General features: G+C 32.8%; 1 protein-coding gene across 1 annotated transcript in view; it reads right to left on the bottom strand.

Moving 5' to 3' along the window:
• LOC126777978 (uncharacterized) overlaps positions 1-17,295 on the bottom strand; it is a 47,657-nt gene extending 30,362 nt beyond the window's left edge. Inside the window, exon 1 of the mRNA XM_050501349.1 lies at positions 16,552-17,295. Within this exon, the coding sequence (XP_050357306.1) occupies positions 16,552-17,194 (643 nt within the window). The 5' untranslated portion in view covers positions 17,195-17,295. The remainder of the gene's footprint in view (positions 1-16,551) is intronic.
• Between the last annotated feature and the right edge of the window lie 9,511 nt (positions 17,296-26,806).

Raw genomic sequence — 26,806 nt, 5'->3', positions numbered from 1 at the left:
AGTAAAGTCGATGAACGGAATGACGCTACTGACAGTGCATTACTACTGGTCTACTATTTAATGGTCTATACAAATAAATATAATTGTCTCTTTGTGATTTCAAAATAACTGCTTCTTTTTTAGTTGACTATTTTACCAAAAACAAAACCTTTTTTTCTATTTTAGACTGCCACTGCTACGTAATAAATTAGATATTCTATTATGTATAAATTGTATAATTCAAATAGCCATTGTGTACTTTAAAAGAGCACAGTTTGAAGGATTTTGTCAGATTCGCGCATTAAGGATACCGCCCTTTTTATTGCTTCGGTTTTAACTGTTTATTGTTATTATTATTGTTTTATTTATCTTTGGTAGCGGTACAACATACAACAAACCACGCGTATTTTAACGAGTTTATTTAAATGTATATTAATCTATCTAAAATGTGAATATGAAACGTTTAAAATTAACATATTGTTTATTTTGATGGGCATTAATGCATTGTGAAAATTTAACGAAACTACAGTTGTCGGTCGCCTTTTAAACTTTTTTCGAAGCATAGAAGTGGTTGCTGTGATTTTTTATTCAAGACAACAGCATAAACGTAGGCGACATTTCTTTGGACATTTTGGAGATATAATTTTTTTTTGGCTATCCGTTATTGATTTATCAACGTTCGTTTCAAAAGTCCTTGCACCGACCAGCTCTAATAAATTACATAGCTTTATTATTTATTTTATTATTCTCATTGTATATTTATGATTTGAACACTGTATGTATTTCAAATTGATATATAGATATTAAAAAAAAGCCGAGATGGCCTAGTGGTTAGAACGCGTGAATCTTAACCGACGATCGTGGGTTCAAAACCCGGACAAGCACCACTGAATTATCATGTGCTTAATTTGTGATTATAATTCATCTTGTGCTTGACGGTGAAGGAAAACATCGTGAGGAAATCTGCATGTATCTAATTTCATTGAAATTAGACATGTGTATTCCACCAACCATTCACAGGCTGTTACTGTTACTGTTACTATATAGATATTAATTTGAAATACATTTACCCATCAACTGAATGTAATAGTTGTGCAAAAAATTATTTTTATGTATTTCCGAAGTACCAATTAACTACTACTACTGCATTATACTATATGTCTGTACTGAGACTATAAACTAAAATGATGCGCTTGAAAGCTGTTTTGCTCTTTATAATGGTAACGCTTTATATTGGTATGATACACAGAATAAAATTATTATTTATAATTATAATTTCATTATGCATTTAGTGTGCATGACATTAATGAATACATTTTCACACTTTTACTTTTTACAACATTGTGCCAAAGTTTGTCTTTTTTCAACTGTTTACTTGATTTACTCTTTATGGCAACAATTTCAACTCGGAAATACTAGCACTGTTTGGTTTCGTAACAAAAAAAATTAAAATACTAAAAATAAAGTTATGGTTTTTTAATATTTATTTATAATAAATATATTTTTTTATATATTTTGTATGGTTTGTATCCTAACGATTTTTTTCTTCATTTTATGTAAAGATTATACGAATATAAATATTTATGCTAGATTGAAACCACTGTCATCTAATGATCGGCAGCTGAACTGATTTGGTGGAACATTTTGCAATTTGACACACACACTAAATTAAAGAAGTTAAACCTAAATCTTGTAAAATATAAAATTTCTCTAAAAATCGTACCATTGGCTTACTATTTAATTTAGTGGTATAATCAGCTGGTTATTCATGAGGTTACTTAATACTATTTTGGGTTATTCTTTACGTAAAATGTTGTGTAAATTATTGCTATACGGTTTTATATGTCTGCCGCCATTATCTAGTTTTGAAAACATCAAAGGTCATCGCGTAGCCTACACCTGCCCCCCTCCCTACACACGCGGGCGAAGCCGCGGGCGGAAATTAGTAGGATTATAATAATTACATTATTGTAATGGCATATAGTATATATAGATGTATAAAGCACATTATCGAGCGCAATCTCTTGAGAATTGAGTTTTGGGTCAAATCTTTGCGCAAAGCGGAACAGCGGACCGGTCGCTGTTGAGCAAATGTTTATTGTGTGAAAACATTCTAACGCTTGTAAGCTCTGCTTATGTATGTCTTATATTTGAATTATTTTACATAGAAATAAAAAAATACGTATTGTGCATTCATAATAAAGCGGCACGCGGGATTTAACATGGCCGGTTTAAATACAACGATTGACTCGATGCGCAGTGCGCAGTACGCAGTGCGCAGAAACTGATTTTAGGAATAAAAGCAGGGAGTACGAGCGGCTGCTAAGACTAGTGATGCTTAATAGCATATCACGCATTTGACATAGGTAGTCGATTATTGTTTTTATCAATAGATATTTTCATTTATATTTCGTATTGTTTATTGTAATATTTCATTGTTGTCATTGCATTTTAAAGAGTTTTGTTTATTTGTGTTACTAAGATATTGTTGCTCCGAACTATATAGAGTATTTACTGCATATTCAAACTATGTATATTTTTCTTATGATAACCTTTTGTAATATTAAACTATATTAAGCTATGTTCATGAATACATTGTATTATTTGTATTTTTTTTATCGATATAGATATAAGAGACTGCTTCCCTAACAAATCGAGCGAATAGTGGCACATCCCTACCGACGCCCCACCATGACTGGAATCTCGCTTTCGCTTTCTCAGTCACTCGTCAGCACTTGCTCGTGTTCGTGCCGTTATCACCATCATCCGTACAGACGGTTACTAAAGTTGTATTGTTTATTTGTAAACAATAACAATTTGTTAATTTTTGTTTTATTACTAAATTATTTTTTCGTCCATATTGCTTTATCAAGTGGGTCTTTGAACATGCTTAAACACAATACTGGCCTTCGTCGTCAGGCGAGAAAGATAATTTTTAATGTTTTTCAATTCATGGAAAAGGAAAAAGAAGAAGGTGTTAAGGACGTCAAAGCAGCTAATTCGAGGGTTTCGAAAGCAACGGGGACGTCAGAGCGGACTGTTCGTCGGATTTTAGCTGAAGGCAAAACCACTGAGATGATCTCCGTATTCCATACGCCTGGAAAAAATAGAGTGAGAGCTAAATGGATTACCGGCCTCGACAATTTCGATCTAGGTACCATCAAACGCTGTATACATCACTTTCACGTTACTGAGAAGCAAATGGTCACCATCAAAAGGCTCTTAGGAAAACTTCAAAACATTTTAAAGTTTGAAGGTAGTGCTACCAGCTTAAGAAAGATTGTAAAAGATTTAGGTTTTAAATGGCGTCAAGCCGATTCAAATAAAAAAATTCTTATAGAAAAAATAAACACTCGATTAAAGAGGATTGAATACTTAGAAAAAATTAAAAAATACAGAGAAGAAAAACGCCCCATTGTTTATATGGACGAATTATATATGCATTCAATGTATAATAAATCCGATCAGGGCATAAAACGACCATTAGATAAAGCCCAACGTATAGTAATAGTGCACGCTGGTTCTGAAGCGGGATTTGTCCCAAATGCCCTGCACATGTTCCAATTAGCAGCTAAAAGTGGTGATCGTCAAGATGACATGAATTTTAAAAATTACGAAAAATGGATACGTGCGCAGCTGATCCCAAATTTATGCCCTAACTCCGTGGTTGTTATGGACAAAGCGCCGTACCATAATAAACTATTAAACCCTGCACCCACTTCGAATTCACGTAAAGCAGAAATGGAAACATGGTTGGGTAAAAAGGGAGTTCCTTATGATACAACACTACTTAAGCCACAAATATATGATTTAATACAACAAAATCAGGACACGCATAAGAATTGTGTTCTTGATAACATTTTCTCACAATTTAACCACAGCGTTTTGAGATTACCCCCTTACCATCCTGATTTAAATCCCATCGAAATTGCATGGGCGGCAGTAAAAGGTTATGTTGCGGCCAACAACAAACAAACAAACGTGGAAAGGAATGCTGATCGTACCATGGAACTAGTAAAACAAAAATTAGATATAATATGGCAATCAGAATGGGCAGTTTTATGTGAGAGGGTTAAAGAAGTAGAAGAGGAGTATCGTAAGAGCGATCGCGTCATCGATGAAATGACTGAACGTCTTAATATTAGGAAAGAGACGGAAAGTAGCTCTGAATCGGAGAGTGAGTCTGAAAGTGACAGCGACTCATATTATGATGAAGATGAAAATTTACCAAGCACATCAGCAAGATAATCTTATTGCGCAATCTAACATTTTATATGAGAAATTTCGATCCTACCTTTGCCTACAATTCACAATAGTTAATAAAAAGTTTTTAGTATTTAAACTATTCAAGTGTTTTATGCAGCGCGGGCCCTGGCCCTTGATCAGGGTAGAGCGACATTGTTTATCAGCGCCCTTTGGTCGATGCTTTCATTTCATATAAATTGCATTTCAGTTAACTGATAAATGCCATATTTATAAAAATCAAACAATTTTTTTTTTTTTATAGAAAAGGAAGGCGGACGAGCATATGGGCCACCTGATGGTAAGTGGTCACCAACGCTCTTAGACATTGGCATTGTAAGAAATGTCAACCATCGTTTACATATCCAATGCACCACCAACCTTGGGAACTAAGATTTTATGTCCCTTGTGCCTGTAATTACACTGGCTCACTCACCCTTCAAACCGGAACACAACAATATCAAGTATTGCTGTTTTGCGGTAGAATATCTGATGAGTGGGTGGTACCTACCCAGACGAGCTTGCACAAAGCCCTACCACCAGTAAGTAACAATGCTTATTTACCCCTGGAAGTTGGATCGCTCGTATTGATCGAGTTACGTTCAACACACATTAAATTGTATGTTTTAATCACTAGCCATCATTTTATTGTCTCGTATAACCTTATTCCTTTTATCCATAAATACACCTCTTGGGTTTCAGCAATTTGACATAGGAATGACATCATTTACTAGATCTCCGATAGGCGATTTCAAAATGGCTCGAGAAAAATACAAAAGATACACGAAAGCCCGTTTTTTTACCCCTGCAATTAAGCGTAATTGTTTTAGGAATGGGGACGACAATAGTCAAAGGATCCAGGATCGAACTTGCGGCTTTTACATCGCTTGGCGACCCGTGAACCGTTGCGCTATTCACGAATGAACCAATTTGACGTCCAAAATTGAGTAAGCGCCATATTTTATCAAAATATTTTTAGCAAAATTTAAAAAAGTTTTTATTTTAGAAAAAAAAAATTGAACTTAAAAAGGCTCGCATATGTCTTCTTCGATATTAAAAGGTCTTAACTATATATATATCGCAAGCGTTATTAAGCTTTTTTCTACGTGTCGCAGTTAGATACATCAATATATTTATGTTTCAGCTTTTTTGGTCGTTTAAGCGATTTGTTTTCGTTCTGATCCTTAATTTAATAGCTATCGTTGTCTTACCCCTTAATGTAGTGGTATTATTAACGAAAATATTCAGTTATGATAACTGATGATGACTATTATAATAGTGAACACCATTCCTTTGTCACGGTGCAACATGCTGCCAGTCGAGTAGGCAATGAAAATGTACTAGGGCTGTCACATTTTTTTTTTATTTTTTTTTCATCGCAATTGCACAAGGAATAGTGATATTTTTAACTGTTTATTTACATATTCCATGCTATGCTAACAGCTCTACTATATTATGCACTACAAACAGTTCTTGATAAATAAATGTGTGTGTATAACACACCACTATTCAACTTAAATACTCATCTATACACATATAATGATTTGTCTATTATAATTTTATTTACATAGGTCTTATAATACGGTTGAAGAATTTATTTTTCAAAAAATAAATTAATAATAACTTCATCGAAAAACCGAGATGGCCCAGTGGTAAGAACGCGTGAATCTTAACCGATGATCGTGGGTTCAAACCCGGGTAAGCACCACTGAATTTTCATGTGCTTAATTTGTGATTATAATTCATCTCGTGCTTTACGGTGAAGGAAAACATCGCGAGGAAACCTGCATGTGTCTAATTTCACTGAAATTCTACCACATGTGTATTCCACCAACCCGCATTGGAGCAGCGTGGTGGAATAAGCTCCAAACCTTCTCCTCAAAAAGGGACAGGAGGCCTTTAGCCCAGCAGTGGGACATTCACAGGCTGTTACGGATTCATCGATATTCAAAATTCAAAATTTTCAAGAATTCATAATGAAGACAACAGATTATTTTAGATGTTATGTCACTTTAATGTCAAATTATTTATTTATCTTTTCTCCTGTCATTGTCATAGACAAAAGACGCGCTTGTACAAACGGCTAAGCCCAGTAAGATTTTAAACATTCAAACATAAGGCTTGTACGGTAATTACGTTCCTAATTCTAGCTTATACCTTGCTTTGCTAATTACGTAGGTAATGAAGTTGTGGTTTTAAGACATTGTTCCCACGTGTTTATTGAATTTGCGGTCATAAGTTAAGGTTTACGCACGGACGGACAGTGTAATTATGTTTTCATTAGCATCATTGTTTTCTGCATACATAAGAGGACCTATGATTAATAATATATTGATTAAATTTATGAGATAACTAGTAAGAAAATTATTATTCACAGATATATATACATATATTCACTGATTTCACTCTTTCTGTCATTATTGATTTGACATTTGAGTTTTAAATTAGTTTAACAAAACTAATCACCTGTTAAATATCGTTCATAATTAAGGCCGTACATTTCTGTGCGATATAATTCTTAATAAAACATGACACGACTATTACTAGAATTAAAAGTGAATTTCCCCAAGCTCTTCGTAACTTCCTGACATAGCTTGCATGCCGCAGAGCAGCCACAGTGTCAACATCATAATAACCTAGGCCTACTGAAAGCCCTTAACTAGTCAACACAGTGATGTAACGTTAATCGAATACTTGATTATCGATATCGAAGCTTGGATTCCATTTTCAAGCCGTATCTTGTAGTAGTAGTCTTAAATATATGAATAAATTTTTGACAAATATAAAAAAAAAACTGTACTGGCAATGTACTAAGTGAAAATTTACTGTATTGGGTTTTATATTAAAAAGCGCTTTATATACTACAAAACTGTCTTAAGCCGATGGTATCGATACTACTTAATAGGATACAATTCAAAGTAACCAATCAGGGGGCCATAAAAAACCGAATAAAGAATCTCCTATAATCCTTTTTTTAATGCAGAGCTATCAAAAGTTCATTGCGTTTTCCGTTACATAATATAAGTTTAACCTATCAAGGTTAGGGGGTAGTTTTAAACATTATATATAAATATTTTATTTAATAAGTTATTTTGCCAAGCGACATTGTCTAAAGATTTATAATGTATATTTTATATAAGTTGTAAATCATATGATTAATTTAATTGTTTTTATAATATATGATCATCATAAATAAATATAAAAAAACATTGTTGTAGCTATAAAATATATAATTTTTTTATTCACTAGGGTATATTAAATCATACGGTATATTTTAAGATATACGACAACATAAATTATATACTGTATGAAATATAATTTTCATGTAATATAAAATAAATGAGTGGGTATGTAATATGTATGTATTCCATAAGATGCTGTGTTGAAATCAAAATGTAGGTTTCTCGTAGAAATTTGAATTCCATACATCGTCTTCTCGAAGACTTGACACTCCTTAGTGACAGTTTAGTTTCTATGTGTTCGAATAAACGACTCCCCTTTTTCAAGCCTTTTTTGTACTAATAAAATACTGAGTGTTGCTCGGCTTGCGTACCTTTAAAAGTTGTTTGTGAAGTATCTGATACAACTTCTGCTAAAATAATATATCAACTGTAGTTGGGATCGCTTAAATGCTTTAGAAATTGTTCTGCTACCCCGCTATTTAGTGGCCAGTTACGACTGAGTTTATAGTTTAAAAATAATCTCCATGAAAAACACATATGACAAACTTTCATAGTCATCGGTCTAGTAATCTAAAACAGATATACAAACATTCATTTTTACATAATATACGCATATATAATATAATTAATATTAATATTTTTATTATTTCCTTAAAAACCGCCACATGATCGACTTGTGTCTAGAAACTAAAACGATGATTAATAATTTTCACAATCATTGTGTCATTTTCATTTCCGTAGTTCGATTAGTAAGAGTCAGCATTCGCGGGACATTAAGTTGGGCAAGCACTCGCACCGGCTCTGGTGTGTAATACCGCGCCCAAGAATGCAAGTTCAGTGATGGTGCAATGACTTAACTACCAATTATTTTAATCTGTGCTCTTCGGTGAAAAAGATAATTGTTGATTTTGTTGAGTTTTTCATGCTCGTTCTCTTGTTTTTTTTAAGCTACTTTGTAGATAAAATATAATGTAAGTATCGTAATAGCTGTTATTATCATGTCGGTATATTAACATCTTCCAAAATGTATAATGTACACACACATAGTAATTTTTACTCAACTGTAATCATGATTGCTTAATACTGTAGCAACTTTTTCACAGAATTTTAGTCTTTTTGTACTTATTAATAGTTAAATTTCAACTTTTTTTTATATATGGCTAAATTTATACAAGAATATATTACGTCAAATTTGTTATATTTCTTAGTGAATAGACTATATTTTTTATAAATAAAATTGTTAAAGAATATTTCAAAATAGTGTTGAAAATATTAATTTAATTAACACAGATTACGTATCCGCGATACACCTGAACGTTGAGTATTTTGACAGAGATACGTAGCGAGCGCGCGAAAACAATTGCATAAGATATAATTACCGGAATGACGTAACGTGTTTCGGTTAGCACGTAACACTGTTGACAAATATTTCGGCATTGAGTTCCTATATGGTAAGGTTGGCTGCACACTGCGACTCAAATATTATCAAGCGAAATGGTAAAAACGTGCGAAGTTATCATCGAGAAATGCTCTTAACCATATGTATACGTATTATTACACAGATCATTAATGATTTCTTTGGCTTTATAGATGAAAATAGTTCACTATGGAGCTGTGTTTTTTAAATACTTATAAAATCGTTTTTCTTCGATGAAATTTAAAGCAAATGTTTATTTTTTAAACGTAATTTAAGAAAGTATTTTTGGAAATTTCAACTATAAGGGTAAGGGAAATGAGAGGGTTGTCTTGTGTGTATTTTACCCGTATGAAGTCGGGTGAAATAAAAATAAAAAATAAAAATAAAGCTAGTATGATATAAAACCGCTGACAAAAATACACGTTGACGATATTACGACGATGTATATGGTCTGTTTAAGGTAAGTAAAGTTGAAAACGTATCAACCTTTGTTGGTAGGGTTTTGTGTAGGTTTGTGTGGGCTTACACAAAGTACTATTACTTTAGCAATACGAGTGGTATTCTTTCGTATTTTTTTGTTTGGTTTTGTAGTGACTATTTCAGAATATAAAGTGAGTATTTCCACATGGTTTTCACACATTATTTTAAATAGATTCTCATCTGTCCTCTGTCTCATCTGTCTCATCTGTCAAGTGCACTTTGTTCACTACCCGACGTATATACACTATGATAAGACAATCTGCTTACATTTTACGCATTCGTAATTTTTACAATCACCTTTTTTATACGTTGGTTTGTGTATACTATTTGAATTTTATTAGCATTTCTTAAGGTAGTTTTATATCTAAAATTTTATCGTATCTAAAATTGTTTTTTTTTAATAATTATAGTAAACCTTTTCACGTGATTTAAACAAAAACTTAAGACGCTCGTAACCATCACAAAAAGCGCAAGGGACGTAACAACTTACGTAAATAAAAAAAATACGAGGGTCACTTCGTCCATCTGTCGTATTCTTATTTACACGTCTGTGATCAATATATGTATATGCATACAGATTGCTTTTGGCTTTCGCAAAACATTGCAAAATTATTGATTTCCGAACGATATGAATATTTACCTAAAACCACTTAATTTTATTTATTATTATTAGATATTTTCGACCCAAATATATTATAAATATTTTCAATTAAATATAAATGGAGGTACTAATAGTACCAGGTTGTAAATGTCCCACAGTTGGGCTAAGGCCTCCCCTCCTTTTTGTGGAGATATTTTGGAGCTTACTCCGCCACCATTTTTTTAAATAAATGTTTTGTTTTATTTATAGTCAGGACTTTAACAAATATTATCGAATCAAAATTAACTCGTACAAATCATAACGCTCGACACAGAGAATGAAACACTTCAAATTAATTTTTTTGTTATTTGACTGACCTGCTACTACTGTATTAAAAATATTAAAATAGCGTCCTGTACTACATCTTGCCCTTATGGCGTGCAAATCAATAATAAAATGTTAAGTAGATTTGTTTTATATATAAATATAAAATTTCACAATTTTATTTTAATGTCATATTGCTTCTTGCGTTCATGTATAAATTAAAAATAACGAAATGTCAGAATTTATAACACACTTTTAATATTATTAATATTGAAGTAATAAATGTAGTATATATCATAATTAAACTGTTGCTCTTAATATATATATTTTATTTATCATTTGGTTTTAGGAGGTCAAGACACTGTATTATTTTCCGTTAAGCAAATTAATTGTTAATTATTCTTCTTGATACAAAGGAAATGAATGCATTATCAAGGAGAAAAATTTGCTTAGTGTGGGTTATTTTATAATTATGAATACAAGGCCCATGTTAGGATGACATTGCAGTTTTAATGTACATATGTAATAGTGGTTTTCGCCCGTGATTTCGCTCGCGTGTTTAGGAAACGGGGGCTTATGTAAGGTGTAATAAAGTAACCAATACTACTTGGGGTTCATAGCAAATTTTATTAAAATCTGTTAGCCGTGAAAGACAAACAGAGTAACTTTCGCATTTACAATCTTATAGCTAGATAATAATGACTCGTATATAATGTCATTCGAAATATCTGTATTATTAACATTAGAAAAAATACCGTATTAACTGGATTCTTTTGGACTGAAAATTATTACTTACGCGATACAGACTTTAAATCCGAGGTTTTTTTGTTATCAGGTTTTTTATGTTATAATTAAACAGAGAAGCAGTTTCGTGTGAATTAGTGTCATCTCATTAAAAGGATAAGATAATGCGTCTTCGTGTTACTGACGGCGTTATGCAATGTGCTGGAAAACGAAGATTACTTAAATATTTATAAAATTTGTGACCTAGGTCACTGTTATGTGTCACACAGGCGGCTAGTTTCTAGGTTAATCAGCGTGAGGTAATAAGTAAAGACATGACATGAACGATTTGTGAAGAATATTTTTATTACGTACTACGTACACTCGGCAGACAGTGTGACGCTATAGCCTTTTCCAAACAATAAATTTTTTAATTTGGCAAAAATTTAAAAGACAAGGTTAAAATTGCTTTTTTAAAATTTTATAATAACGAATTAGACACAGACTCATAAAGAATTTATGAGTGAACGAAATAACGAATTATAATAATTCATTGGATTCTTAGACCATCGAGTATGTATGTATATAATTATTGTCATCTTCGTAATCTCTTTTTCGTCCACTGCTGGACATAGGTCTCTCCAATGGCACGCCACTGAGCTACGTTTGTCAATTAAACTATACTAACTATATATAACTTTTACGACGATGAAAACGCATTCGCTGGTCGTTCGCATTTTACTCAATTGACTTTCCATCAAATACGGTTGCGTCTATTTAATAATACAATGTTATTAAGAAATAAAATTACATTACTTAATAGTACTTGCGCTAGTTTTGATGATTATTCTAGGATTACGTATTACCGTATTACTTATTCATTAAAATAGGCTCTGGTGGTAAGGAGCGAGATGGCCCAGTGGCTAGAATACATGTAACCTAACCGGTGGCGGGTTTAAGCCCGCTAAGGGCTACTTCAAATTTGTATTACACTTTGATATTACAAAAAATATCGGCTTCAGCGTTTTGCTCAATATTTCAGACTCTTAACTAGCTTATAACAACCAACCCTTTCCACAGACTGTGTATTAAATCTTTTAAATTTCGCTATGTCAAACTCATCCGTTATTACAACCACATAGCATACCTATATTTACTTCCGCAAATATTTGATGTATAATAAGCAATACAAACCACGACACCAATCACGACTTAGTTGTTAGCTAAGTAAACGCTCCTGATGGAATGCACTAGATGTTTCTACCACCATGTGTGTGAACCATCGCATTCATCACCAATGCGTCACCAACCTCGGGAACCAAGATGTTATATCCCTTGTGCCTGTAATTACACTGGCAAAAACAAAGCCCTACCGCCAGTAAAAAACTTTATGTAAAAATATTAAGATAATATTTTCACAATAACGCAAGTGCGCTTCAACGTTAATATAAAATATAAAAAATAAACAAGCTATACGAAAATTTTATTATATATTATATAATATTACAGTAACTCTATATTTATTATAATAATGACATTTAAAAAAGCTTGTAAGAGGCTACAAATACAGTATACTTTGATTTGACTGAACAATATTGATTTCCATAATACCCTACTAACATTATAAACGCGAAAGTTTGTAGTGTAGAAGATGGATGGAACTTTATAATTATGCCACGTAAAAGTTACTGAACAGATTTGAATGAAACTTGGAATAGAGATAGCTTATACCATAGGCTTCCAAACAGTGATACCTTACCTCCTTCCGTCACAAGAGGTCGTATTCGCGGGCAAAAACTAGAATAAGAATTTTCATCCGTTTTGGCGATGGTGACAATAAAATCAAGTACATACTTTTATATATATTGTATTCGTTTTAATAGACAATTGATTTAAATAAGTATTTTTTGAATTTATTTAATTGAAAATAAAAACAAAAGCTCTACAAAATTCGAGATAAACTGTTTAAATATTTAGTTCTCATGTCGGACTGTTCATTATTTATTTTATATCAATATATATATTGAGAGCATATTATATGCAATTAGTTTTCTAACGTGAATTGCGTTTTAAATATAGTGATAAGAATGTTTTTAAGTTGTACACACCGCGTCTGAGCGACCTACATTACAAATTTCTATTTGTTGTTATGCAATCGATCTCACCTCAATAGTCGATATCTGTAAAAGAGACGTATATTTTTGCTAATTTTTTGCATATATCCTGGCAACATTTATTAATATCGTGATTATTATTTCTTGCCAGTATAAATTTATAAGAATAGTAACAGCCTATAAATCCACAGCTGGAGTAAGGCCTCATCGCCTTGTGAGAATAATGTTTGGGACTTAATCGATACTCCGATGAATATTTGTCGATACATGCATATGGTGTGGATGTAGGTGTCCTTACGATATTTTCCAAGCTCGATATGCCCATAAAAAACTAAAGTCTATAGCAATTGTGCCTCAACAATTGACTCTTTGGTATGAAATAAAAATAAATTCAAGTGAATCCCTAATTAATTCAACTAAATAGTTGTATTCGGTATATAAGATCAAATTTCTTGAACATGATCTTACAAGGTTGTTAAACAACAAACAAGGCTAACATACAATATTTGGGTGTTATTGTGATATAAAAATATATTAATGTTCTGTTAATTAATCTTTACTTAGCTCAGGGTAGCTTTATATATATAAAGCAAGTCAAAGGGCTATTTAATTAAACAGTTATGGTTAAAACCAAAACTGTGACCTTATAAGATACTTTAAATATAATAAATGAGTGAAAGTGTAACTAAATTTTAAATTTCACACGTGTTTTTTTTTACAAAAAAAAATTCTTTTTAGGTATTTTTTGGACAAAAACAAAGTGAGTTGCCTAACTTGTCTATGGCATAAAAACTCTCGAATAGAGAACTCGTTACATAAAATCTTTTAGTTAAGTTTGTTTTTGCAACGTAAATGTGATACGAACAGCTACAAATTTTGATAACTGTAAAACACAGACACCATAAAAAAACCGCATTTATGTTGTCATAAAAATACTAAGACTCACTTTTTGGGCTAAGGCCTACTTTCCAAAGAAATGTACTTTCAACACAAATTAAGCATTTGAAAATCAATGGTGCCCGTCTTGGTTTGAACCCGCTATTTCTTGTGTCTAATAGCGATTAAAAGTATTAATCTGAGACTTAGTTTAAATTAATCGAATGAAATTGTATTATCGGTCGAGTTATGCGTAACTTCTTATTTATACGAGAATTTCACGTAATTTAAAAACTACTTCCTTGATATGTTTAATTACATTAAAAGTTTTATATAAGTGGAGCTAATGTAAAGCGTGTAGATCATTAATAAATATGATACAACTATCAATAATAATAACAGCAATCAAAAAATAACAGCAAATAAATATAATATTTATCTATAGTTATAAAATGGTTTGTCCTGACTATCTATCAACGAATAGCAAAATTTAGTTTTATTATAACATAAGCCTCTAAAAAGAAGGTATTTTTGAAAATTTAATTGGAATGGTACTATTACAAAGCCGGGAAGGACAACTAGTATTATGATAATACATTGAAAATAGTTCAAAATACAGTATGTTCGTTGAGTTTTATTAATATATACAAATTACTAACGAAAGTACAATAGGTTGTCGTGGCTTTGTTACTGGAACACTTATGTTATTAAAAAACTCGGTCATGGGATTCATTAATGTAAATCGTACAAAACATTTTTTTTTCTTAAATAAAAAACAAAGGTTTTCGATAGTTAATATTAAAAATATCCGCAAGTAGAGCCAGTTGATAAATGTCTATCTGACGAAAGTTTATCTCGGCGCCGTGAAAGGGAGACTGGTTACCCAATTCTCTTATGAAATTGCACACGTGGACCACAGATAATGTATAACCTGACATATGATTAAATCACAGATTACCTATTCAATTAGACATCATCTATGGAATAATATATAATTCCTTGTATACAAATATTTTTTCTTAGTTTTTATAGTCGATAGGCACATCGTGTGTAAATCAACAGCATAATTTGATCCTTAACGAGATATTTGAGGTGTGGAATGGATACCCGCTGGGTTGTAACTTTTATTATCAGAATAATATTATAAACACGATACGAGAGAGTCTAAAATACTATAATAACGTATATTAATATATACGAGATCTATGAGGGAAAATATCTGGACACTGAGTCGTAGGAATCAACTAATATTTTAGAAAATGTAATTGTTTATTGTTACATTGAGAGATATAACAAATAATTAAAAGGAATAGTTAAAAAATCAAAATTTACAAATCTATGTTATGTCATTACCGTAATTGAAAAAAATAATTGTAATAAAAATAATAATACTCATTAGTGTAAATCCTAAAATTAAAGCAATAATTCTTCAATATTAGGACTTAGAATAATGGCTATGTATACTTCTAATTGTACTCTTTGACTATCAAAATTCTTTCACCTGCTTAGAAAAAAAAATCACCCAGTCAAAGAACCGGTTCAATAAACTGTGAATGATGAATGGTATCGTCTACGGCGATATCGATAGCTTTTTTTCATTATATTCAAAAAATCCTGGACGTAATTAGTTCAATCCCTTAATTCCAGACGTAGTGTCCGTGTTTGGTGTAGTGTATCTTATCTTTAATATCTTTTAAGGTTATTTTAACGTCCCTGCATGTTTATTACCAGGAAGCATCACTATCTAAGTTTCATGATTAAAAAATATATATAAATATTGTATTCATTTGGAATATAATTCTTTGGATAATAATATTATCCATTTATGTAAAATTGACTGCCTCATTGGTCTAGTGGCTTGATGTTAGGCCGCAGACCCGGAGGTCCTGGGTTCAATTCCCAGGTCCGGCCAATAAAAAGTTATTGGGTTTTTCTGTCAGAAAAGTCTCAGTAGTAGCCTGGAATCTGGAAGTTGGAAGTGTGTACACTCCCGTGCCTCGGAAAGCACGTAAAGCCGTTGGTCCTGTGCTTGAACTCTTTCCGGTCGTGTCGGATTGCCGTCCCATCGGATTATGAGAGTTAGGGAATAGAGAGTGCACCTGTGTTTGCGCACTTGTGCACTATAATATCTCCCGGGTAGTTGGCTAATCTCTCTTGAGATTGGCCGCCGTGACTGAAATCGGTCTGTCTCATTAATTAATATAAAGCTCTTTTTTGTAAAATTTAATTCGTTATTTAAATCTATTCAGATGTCTGTTTTACATTTAAAATTACCTTGACTTTCGTTTTCCATGTCACTTTTTTTTAAATATAAATAAAAGCAAAAAATCGCATTAATTCATCCTGCTTATATAAATTATTGTGTTGTAAAACGCGGATAACATTTTGAATTGAGATATTATTTATTATGTTTTTTTTTTATATATTATATAAAAAGCTGGTGTGCTGGTTGTTTATATAATGGGAAAGAATGTTATCGTACTCTGTTATTTGAGTTAAAATTCTTTTTTGAGTTAGTGTTAAGTATTCTACGAATTATAATTTATGCTATAAAACTTATAAAAGTTTGTTAGTTATATTATCTATACTTTTTTTTAATTTAAATTAACTTAATATTAAATAAATATAACTTACTTTTTAATGCCCAGATCATATTTTCCTGCAATCCCTGGATATATTCCTGCATGTCCTCTTTACAATGTCCTTTAACAACCTTCTGCAGGTCACCCCACTGTTCCACTAAGATCTGTGCGTCCATCACCCGCAGCATACTTTCCAGACCCATCAGATTCGTCTCGTTAGAAATCACCCTCATTTGTATTCTCGTTTCGTTTACTGTATTTCGTATCGAGTCTGTCAGTTTGCCTAATACATCCTTGGTCGGCTTCGATGTCGTTTTATCTAGTTGCTTCGTAGTTTTCACTATGTGTTGAACATTGTGAGACTTCTCAGTGGTCGATACCCGTCTCTCGGTCTCGACATTACCGAAAGCCTCAGCGAATGTTAGACCGTCATCGTCTGCAAACAAATCGAAAGAATCCTCTGTCGTGAATTTCTCATTCTTACTCGTATTAGGCAGCGGTATCATGGACCCGAGCAGGTCTGAAGACAGGTCATCGTTGAGTCCACCTTTGGATGAAGCTTTTTTAATATTTTGAAAAGCATCAATCAAGGCACTTCGCAGCTTCTCCTCGCGGGCGCTTTCTTTCTCTCCGAGATTAGCACCTATAGTGTAAGACGCACTTAAAACTAAAATTATTAACACTAAGCGAGACATATTTATTTTATATTTTTTAATTCACTGCACATGCTTGTCTTAATTGTCGAATGCACGATTTATGTCTTCGTTTTCGTGTCAAAGGTGCGCGCGCGACGGCATAGTCGGAGAGCGACTGAGCGTTGTTGGGCTGCTTATGACATAACGTTGTTACGGCGCGGCGTGTGGTGGCACTTTCACTGTCGATGCGAAGTCAGCGCGGGCGCAGGTGATCTGCATCCTTGTAGGGCGGCCGATGCGTGCGCTCCACTTTTGGCAACTAGCAATTTGACGTACGTTGAACAAATCGTAATTAATCTTTGTTAATAATTAGTATCAAACAGTGGCAGGGGTTATCAAAATCAATCGATCAGTGTTTCCCAAGTTCAAGCTGACCTTTATTCGTGTTTTACAAGCACTTTTAAATAATCATTTTATATCAATAATCTAATTAATAATAAAGCCGGCATAAGAGAATAATCGGCAAGAAACTCGGGATCAGCTTAACTTACGTTTACCTACTTATTATGAGTTTTATTAATTACGGCTTTTTACATGAATGACAATATTTAAAGTTCAATGTTTATTATTATATGTCCATTATTGCCCTTACCTTAAGAATTCAAATCTCAATTTTGTTTGATAAATGGAATATCATGACATTCCAAGGCTGGCTTGAGGGTTAATGGATATTTTAATGACGTCACAAAAAAGTCAGATAAGAAATAACCATAAGGTATATAGAAAAGTTTTAAACGCTTTATTTTGTAGGAATGTTAAATAGTCGGGTGTGATATTATTTTAGTTTTATTTTTTTACCGACATCACTTTGTTTTTTTCGGCTGAGTAGAATAGAGCCTTTAACCCGTCGGCGCGTCGTAAGTTTTTTCATGCTGCGTGTGTTACACGTCGCCGACCGCGAATAATTATAATTAAGGCAAAGAATTATAATTTATTAAATTATTAGTGTCAATATCAGCTTGTGCAGTAATAACTTTTGTTTTAAATCAACGTCATCCATAGAAGGAAAATAGATTTTTCAAAAATCGAATTGGTAGAATTCCTGTTGCAAATAATTCGGCCTCATTCTTTTTTTTTATAGTATAGGTAGGCGGACGAGCATACGGGACCACCTGATGGTAAATGCTCACCAACGCCCATAGACATTGGCATTGTAAGAAATGTTAACTAACCTTGGGAACTAAGACGGTATGTCCCTTGTGCCTGTATTTACACTGACCCACTCACCCTTCAAACCGGAACACAACAATACCAAGTATTGCTGTTTTGCGGTAGAATATCTGATGAGTAGGTGGTACCCAGACTAACTTGCACAAAGCCCTACCACCAGTAAAAAAATTCAATCATTTCATTTATTCATTTAGTATGCATGTAAATATATTGGTTTACATTTTTGTTTGATTTAGTGTTCATTAAATCGACTCAGAAACTCTTGATTTCATTTGGACACTCGCACTCCAAAACCGCTTGCAAATGTTAACGTGCTATGTTTTTGATGTAATCGCGAATGAACTACTGATGTCGTTGCCATTTTTTCTCACGCATCTTGAAATATATTCAATGGTTCGTACCATCTCACACGCAGGTTTCTCTAAAAACAAGATGTTCTCACAAATAAATGTAATTGTAATCATAGCGTGGTAATCTGACTCAACTTTACACATAATGGAACTGTAATAGTTTATACAGTTTTTTGTTTGAAATAAATCGTGATTTACGTTTATACCAATTATGTCTCAATAGATCAGCATATATGGCACGGCTAGCGATGTGGAAATACTTAATCGAGGTTACCATTAATACATTTTTGAAAATTAAGGAGCTTCCGAAAAAATTGTTACACAATGTCTATTCGTATACTTCTCGGCTATAAAAGATTATTTTTTTCTGTTGATTGGTGACTTGTCCTGTTTAAGGGATAAGTACACTTTTTATGCACGTACTACTTTTCATTTTTGATTTCGTAGATATTTTTTATGTAGGTATACATAAAAAATACTTATTAAATTACATTAAAATGGTACATATTGTCCTCTTTTTTTATATTCGCCGAAAGGGCAAATGACTCTACTCCACCTGATGGTAAGTGGTAGTAGAGTCCAAACGCGACGACGGCCAATACAGACGGGAAAAACGTTCTGCACTAGCCGCCTTCGCCTTGCCGGCCCGCAAGATGCCTCTTCACGCCTCGTTTGAAGGAACCCGGGTTGTAAGAGGAACACGTAAGCTGGTAAGGAATTCCATTTTTTGGAAGTGCGTCAAAGAAAGTTTTTATATGCGTCTAGCCGATTTTAAGTTAATAAATAGAAAACAATAACAAAAATACTTACATATAATATCCTCATCCTTTGCTTGGCTTTTATTGTCTACCATGTCATCTTCAGTTACTTCTATCTTGCACACGTCGTTCACGCCTCCATACTTTTTGCAACAGACTGGCAATCTAGTTTGATAGTAAGTGGTCACCACCACATAGACATTGGCACTGTTAGAAATGTTAACCATCCCTAACATCGCAAATGCGTCAAGTACCTAAGGTGTTATGTCCGTGTCAATACACTATACCACAACAAATATTGCTGCTGTATGGGTGGTACCGATACGAAGCCCTAAAACCAAGACAACCCTAGTGACTTTTATTGCGGCGTTATTCCTCAGTATTAGGTCATACATGTTAGCCGTCAATAAGTTTAATTTCCCTGAATATCGAATTCCCAATAGCGTGTAAAAGGAAAGGTACATTACACAAAACGTTACGTAAGCAGGGCTGTTCATTTAATTATATCTCCCGTCGTTATGTAATCGCGTTCTCTCGATTTCACACACTTTCTTTATATCTAACATTTTTTAACAAGAATCCATGTGTCGCTTCAGGTTTTTTATTTTACAATCAGGAACAAAATATTCTTTATTCAAGAAGCTTTCATAAACATCATCATCATGGTTAGTTCAATTGAATATAAAGGTAATAAAAGGCAAGATGCTCATTGGTTAGGTATTTTTTCTAAATGAAATACATTGTCAACATACACATTTAATTTGTATGTCCTGTTTGAAAATCGAATACGATTTACTTTTTTTATCCTCTTATTGATAAATAGAGCTCAGAAACGTTCATATAGTCAGAGTTTTAATAAATTAATTAAAAAATAACTTATATAGTACCTAACAATATCGAAATTTCGTTTTCCGAATCTCAGTTTTTTTTAATTTTGATGAAAAGTAATTTAAGATGTTCAAAACAAACGTCGTTAATATTTAGTTACCAGATCGAGTCTGGATGGAGGTGCGAGGTCTGGATCTTTGTACTTAAATTATATAATACAATTACTCAGAGACACACGGTTTTCAAACAATTGATTGTTAGTAGCGGCGACACATCTGTGCTATTATCCTCGTTTCCATGGTAATTGAATTATGTATGTGTTTTGTATCATGTAAGGTTTATAGTTTTTATATGTTATTTATTAAAAGTAAAGCTGACAACTTTATTAAATAAAATATTACACAAATATTAGAAAAAACGTTTCATCTTTTTTATTGTAATAGAAAGTCAAAAGTGCAAAGAGCACTCTATTTTCATTTAACCTTTGCCTATTTATATAAAAGTTGTAAAAACTATGACGTATTGTATAATAATACATTATGTATTTAACGTTGTAATGGATAAGCTGGTCATCGTCATATTAATGCAAATTATAGCTAAGTTGTATACAGACAATCACGCCTAAAGTAAATCCTTACTAGTAGATATTTGATCTGTGTTCCAAAAACAAAATATTAAAAAAAAATCTCTAAACTTTCTTTACTCTAAACAACGCATGAATGCTCTGTTACCGGCACCACGATATAGTGGTCACAGAGGTCTTTTGCATATCGGATTTAGTAAACAAAAAATGTGAAGTATGATATGATGTAGATTAAACACCACAATGGTGATTAAATACCACAAGTTCGGAATGTAATCTACATTCCGAACTTGTGGTAACTTTACATTTTTCTACCGAGAAGAACGGGCAAGAAACTCAGTAGTTACTCTTTTCACCATATCTATTGACACTGTTATATCTCTCAAATACAATAGGTTTTATAATTAGGTTATATATTGACAAACAGGCATCATACAGCATATTATGGCATTACAGTAACAGCTTGTTAATATCCCACAGCTGGGCTAAGGCTGACCCTTTTGAGTCGAAGATTTGGAGCTTATTCCACCACGCTACTCCAATGCGGGTTGGTAGAATAAATATGTAGCATAATTTCAATGAAATTAAACACACGCAGGTTTCCTCACGATGTTTTCCTTTACCGTCAAGCGCGAGATGAATTATAAACACAAATTAAGCACGTGAAAATTCAGTGGTGCTTGCCACCACTAGGCTGTCTCGGCATTAACCACTGTAAACGTGGGATCTGATAAAGCACTTTGCAAGACTCCGACATTTAATCGACATAGATGAATATCAGTTAGTTGTCTAACTTTTCTTACCCCGTGTGATGCTATCTGAGACATCTTGTTAGGGCGTATAGTGAGGATTCCACAGAAGTTTCGAATCTAAAATGATTCCTTTCGAATCCTGCCTACGTAGGAAATATATTCGTTTTAATAATATAATTCATAAATTCAAATGTTATGCTCAAAATACATAAGTAAATAAAATGTATTATTTATAAAATATTATTTGAATGGTAACAAAGAATGGAGTTAGTATTTGTTGGTTTAATTACAGGATATATAAATCAAACTGTAAATAATTGACGTGTCATTTCATTATTTAAGTTCGTTCCGACCGGCTCGATCCTTTGGGTCTGCGTAAAGATGTTTGATACTCTGCATCTTCTATCGCATCTATCACAAGGAATGCTCTGAGGAAATGTTTGGATTCGTCCCAGCCGCTGAATTTCACCACCGGACATCGCGTCAGAATTCTAAATTCCATTTATATCACCTCGACGTCTGGAAATGCAGAACAGCGCGATTTTTAAGGCATTTCCTGTCTCACATAAACACTCTATGAAACCAGCTTTCACTGGCAACTTTTCCGAACCGATATGACACCAAAAGAAACCTTAAAGAAAAGAGCTTACTCATTCCTCAAAGGCCGGCAACGCCCCTACAAGCCCTACGGCGTTGCAGGTGTCCATGGGCGGTGGTAGTCACTTTCCATCCTCCTACGCCCCCTTTGTCCCTTTAAATAAAAAATGTAAATAGAAAATATTTTTTAATCTTTATATAAATAAGCGGATGTAAATGAGTTCAGTACCATTTTATCAACCGATTTTTTATTGGCCCATTTTTTTTATGTCACAGGTTTAGTGACATAAAAAAATGGTTATAAGGTTAAAAATAAAATTGCGAATACTATTATAATATAATATGGTTATTAAGATGCATGCAAGTCGATCAACCCACGCAGTTATCTATACATTAGTATATTTAGTTATTCAGGTGGTAGCGAGCTTCAATTGCTTCATTCTCAATGGTAACCAGCTAACGACAAGGTATGTTATAAGGTACAAGGTGTAATTTCGTACGCAGCAATCATTTCAATGTATCAAACTTACTATTGTTACGAAGCCCCTACCGTGTTATGATTTGTGACGTCTTATATAAAACGTGTGATTTAATTAATAGACATATCTCATATGTTGTTAATGGCAAATTAAAAGTATCAACCAAAGTATCAACTAACCTTGCATCAAACTTACTTTTATCTTCTGTTTATGAAATTAGTAGAGACAATGTCACGATTTCCTCTTAAAATATTGACGAAAGACGGAAGGGATGTTAATAAACGAGACGCGAATATACATAACAGTAATACTCTGTGTATTACTGCTACACGTACATACACGTTGTCGTATATATATGCACGCAAACATCTTAATGGAAGAAGAGTGAATTGAAAGGTCGTTTGTGGACATTGTTTCTTAATAATTTGAAGTTTTTCTACTTTTGAATTAAATACTTTAAGCGTCCACATATCCATCAACTCACTATGGAGTTTTTTTTTTTAAATGTATAGGCTAGCGCTTAACTGTTATCATACCTGAAGGAAAGTGAGTTACAGTCTAAGATGGGGCACGCTTGCCTAGAAGATGCCTATTCAATCTAGACTTGAAGGTACCCATATTGTAGGTGGTGGGGAAAACGGAGGTCGGTCTTTTAGAGTCACACGATATTACAAAGGAAATAGTAGAGGGAAATAAATATGAATATTATATACATAAGTAATGATCAGTTTGCATTCTCTCCTCTGAAATACAAACGATTACTTACGACCTTTTGCAGTAACATTAGCTATATACGGCTTACTTATAAACGTTGTTTAGGCAGTGATTACCTATGCAATGCTGCGTCTATTTCGTTCAAATGTCAAATCAATAATGACAGGAAGAACAAAACCAGTGTTTAAGTAAACAGCCACTAAACGACTTTTATAAGCAAGGCCGGTATTGTTGAAATATGGGCATAATCAGTTAAATTGTTTACAAGATAAACGAGTGCAAAAATAACGATTATGGTGTATATATACAACTAATTTTCGTCTGCGGCTTCGCCCGAATGTTAGGTTTAGGTATAAAAATTTCCTTTCTCAAACCTTGGGTTTAATAATAATAAACATGCTTCATACAAAATTTCATCAAAATCGGTTTAGTGATTTAGCCGTGAAAGCGTAGCAGACATACAGACTTACTTTCGCATTTATAATATTAGTATAGATAAACAAAAGACTACAGTTCGTAAACTCATAGTAGTAACCGATATTCATACATCAAGGAAGTGCAGTCTATCATTGGAGAAAGATGCCATCATGCGTGCCCATTGCTCAATCGGCACATTTGTGACGCCTTGTGTGCACTCGAGTGCAACCGCACAGATATCTATCTATCTGGACGTCAAACAAACAAACAAATTATATCCGCGTGTCTGTATACACTAATGGCGTTTTAAAAAGACTTTCTAGATTTTGATTGCAGTTTTCACTATCATTTAAATAAATATGTATTTTTTATTAGAACAGGAAGGAAATAATCATGTTTTTATTAAGAATACTTCTGATAACTTAATTAAATATGTTTAACGTGCGTAGATTATATATTGATAAGCTACAGATTATATTCGTATATTAGAAATGTCCTTAATGTAATTTCGTAAATTGCGAACGTCGGGGCCCGTAACTAGTATTAAATACGCCGGAAGCGAGTTCTTATCTAACTTGATGTAAAATTCTAGGAATTTAGATATACACAGTATCAAATACAAGGAAGAAATAAACTTACGCCTATTATTAATATTGGCCTGTAATTCATCAAAACACGGGTTATATTTACAATGCAAAATTAAAAAAAAACTTTCTTATTTGTTCATATTTAAAATATGTATTATAAAATTATAATCGCAATTTTCTGCCTATATCACTATACCTATTCTTTTTATAGGAACAAGAAAACTAAAAAAACCTTAAATATTCCTATAACTTGTCAAAAATATAACTTAGAATAATTATATTATAAGATACTAAAATATTGTAAGTGGAGGGCTTTTTGCGAGCCTGTCTGGGTGCCACACACACGTAATTTATTCTACTGCTAAACAGCACTCTTTGGTATTGGTGAATTGTTATTTCCAGTTCAAATATTATTGCATTTTAGATATTACATACAATTTGCACGAAAAACCAATTTAGCAATTTGTTCTCATTTCTTGCTCGAGATCGTAAAAGATAAATACGGCATTTGTTCAGAGTAATTTAATTTGACTTAATCATCGCTGTACCCGTGACACAAGCGGAATTTGTAACGTATAGACCATTTGCGTCATTGAATATATAAATATTGGAATGAAGATAAACTGAGGTGATGATCAATGGAGAATAGAGAACTGCACAAGAGATTATAGTGCTCCTATGTGATAATCCAAACTGAACGGAGAGAGTTCAGGAGCAGAACCAGCGGCTTTCCGTGCTTTCCGAGGCACGGGAATATAAACACTGCAAACCACTGAATTTATCGACTGAAAAACAACAGCTATTTATTTATTTTCTTTTATTTATTAGTGAAAACAAAAAACAAACACACAATTCATAAGTAAAAACATCACATAGAAAATAACCAGACCAATAGTTTCCACAGAAATATTTTGTAATGCGTATTAATTAAATATTAAAACGGATGGAATATTAAAAAAAATACAAAGGGTAATAAGAATTTCATTGAAATAATTAAATAATAAAAGAAATCGAAATTGATATTTTAAAACTTAAATTATACGTATGTTTTGATTACATTTTTAAAATGCTAAGCTAAGCAAGAAAAAAGGCTAAGCTTAAATAAAATTAATTAGATAGTGCGGTTAGCCGTTGTTTTGAATCATTACACAGGTTCGGAACTTATATTGTACCGAGAAATAAAACGACAAGTAAGTCAATAGTTTTTTTATAAATTAATTGTAACTTACAATAAATATGTGTGTCCTAAACGGTCACCAACGAATTCCACACTCGTTTGTCATCTATGTAATATTTTATTGTAAAACAATCCCTTTTTAGTGTATATAAATTTTTTTCGTATTGTTCAAAGATAAAAAGGAAATAAATAAAAAATATAATAAGCACAGTACTTATAGGCTTACGCTAGTATCATTATTCAATAAGTATCATTATTCAACAAGATCTTAAGAGTTGGTAAGTTTATGGTAATCGAGTGATTGTTGTGATTGAGTAATCACAAATATACTATATTTCTATAGCAAAAGATATAAGGATTATTATATAATAAAACTTCCTTGTCGACCTACTTCTCAAGAATATTGGGATGTGACAATAGACAATTTTTCAAGATTTGACATATTCCTCACAGCAATATTACCTAGCTAATATTAGCCAAATTGGCCAAGCGGCAAGAACACATAAGTCTTACTAGAGATTATTTTTTAGTTTCATGTGCATGATTTGTCTTTTTAAATCATTACGTGCTCGGTGGTGAACGAAAAATCGTGAGGAAATTATGGATTAAATTCTGCCACTTATGTATCAACTTACCCGTATTAGAGAAGAGATATGAATAAGCTGCAAAACTTGCCCTCAAGGAAAAAAGGAGGCTTCAGATGTTGATGATGACATGTGCGCGTCGGACGATTACATGCTGTTACATCATTAATCGAATACAACTTGCTACATAATTTTGTCTTATATTACTGGCCTACATAGGAATCACGAATTAAAAAAAAAACGAATAAAAAAGCGTCTTAATCGTAATATTCAGTGAAATTTTCCTCATTACATTACGATACAATAACACTGGAAAGTCCGTTATATTGCGTATGTAATAATTAATTACGAGCACATAATTATAACAATGTTTAGAAGATTCGTTTCCGTTGTAGGCAACTTTCTTAATTTTATTTGTCTTTTGTTTATTTCTGTCACAGAACAGCGAGTAAGTGGTGTGAATTTTGTTGTTATATTGAGTAAAATAAATGTAAATATAAATCGTCAAATTAACAAAGTATTTTATAATAATAATATCCTCCAGACCGATTTCAGCCACGGCGGCCAATCTTAAGAGAGATTAGCCAACTGCGCAAGAGATATTATAGTGTACAAG

Source organism: Nymphalis io, chromosome 2, assembly GCF_905147045.1.
Source record: "Nymphalis io chromosome 2, ilAglIoxx1.1, whole genome shotgun sequence".
Classification (NCBI taxonomy): domain Eukaryota; kingdom Metazoa; phylum Arthropoda; class Insecta; order Lepidoptera; family Nymphalidae; genus Nymphalis; species Nymphalis io.
This window is presented reverse-complemented; position numbering and strand designations above follow the sequence as displayed.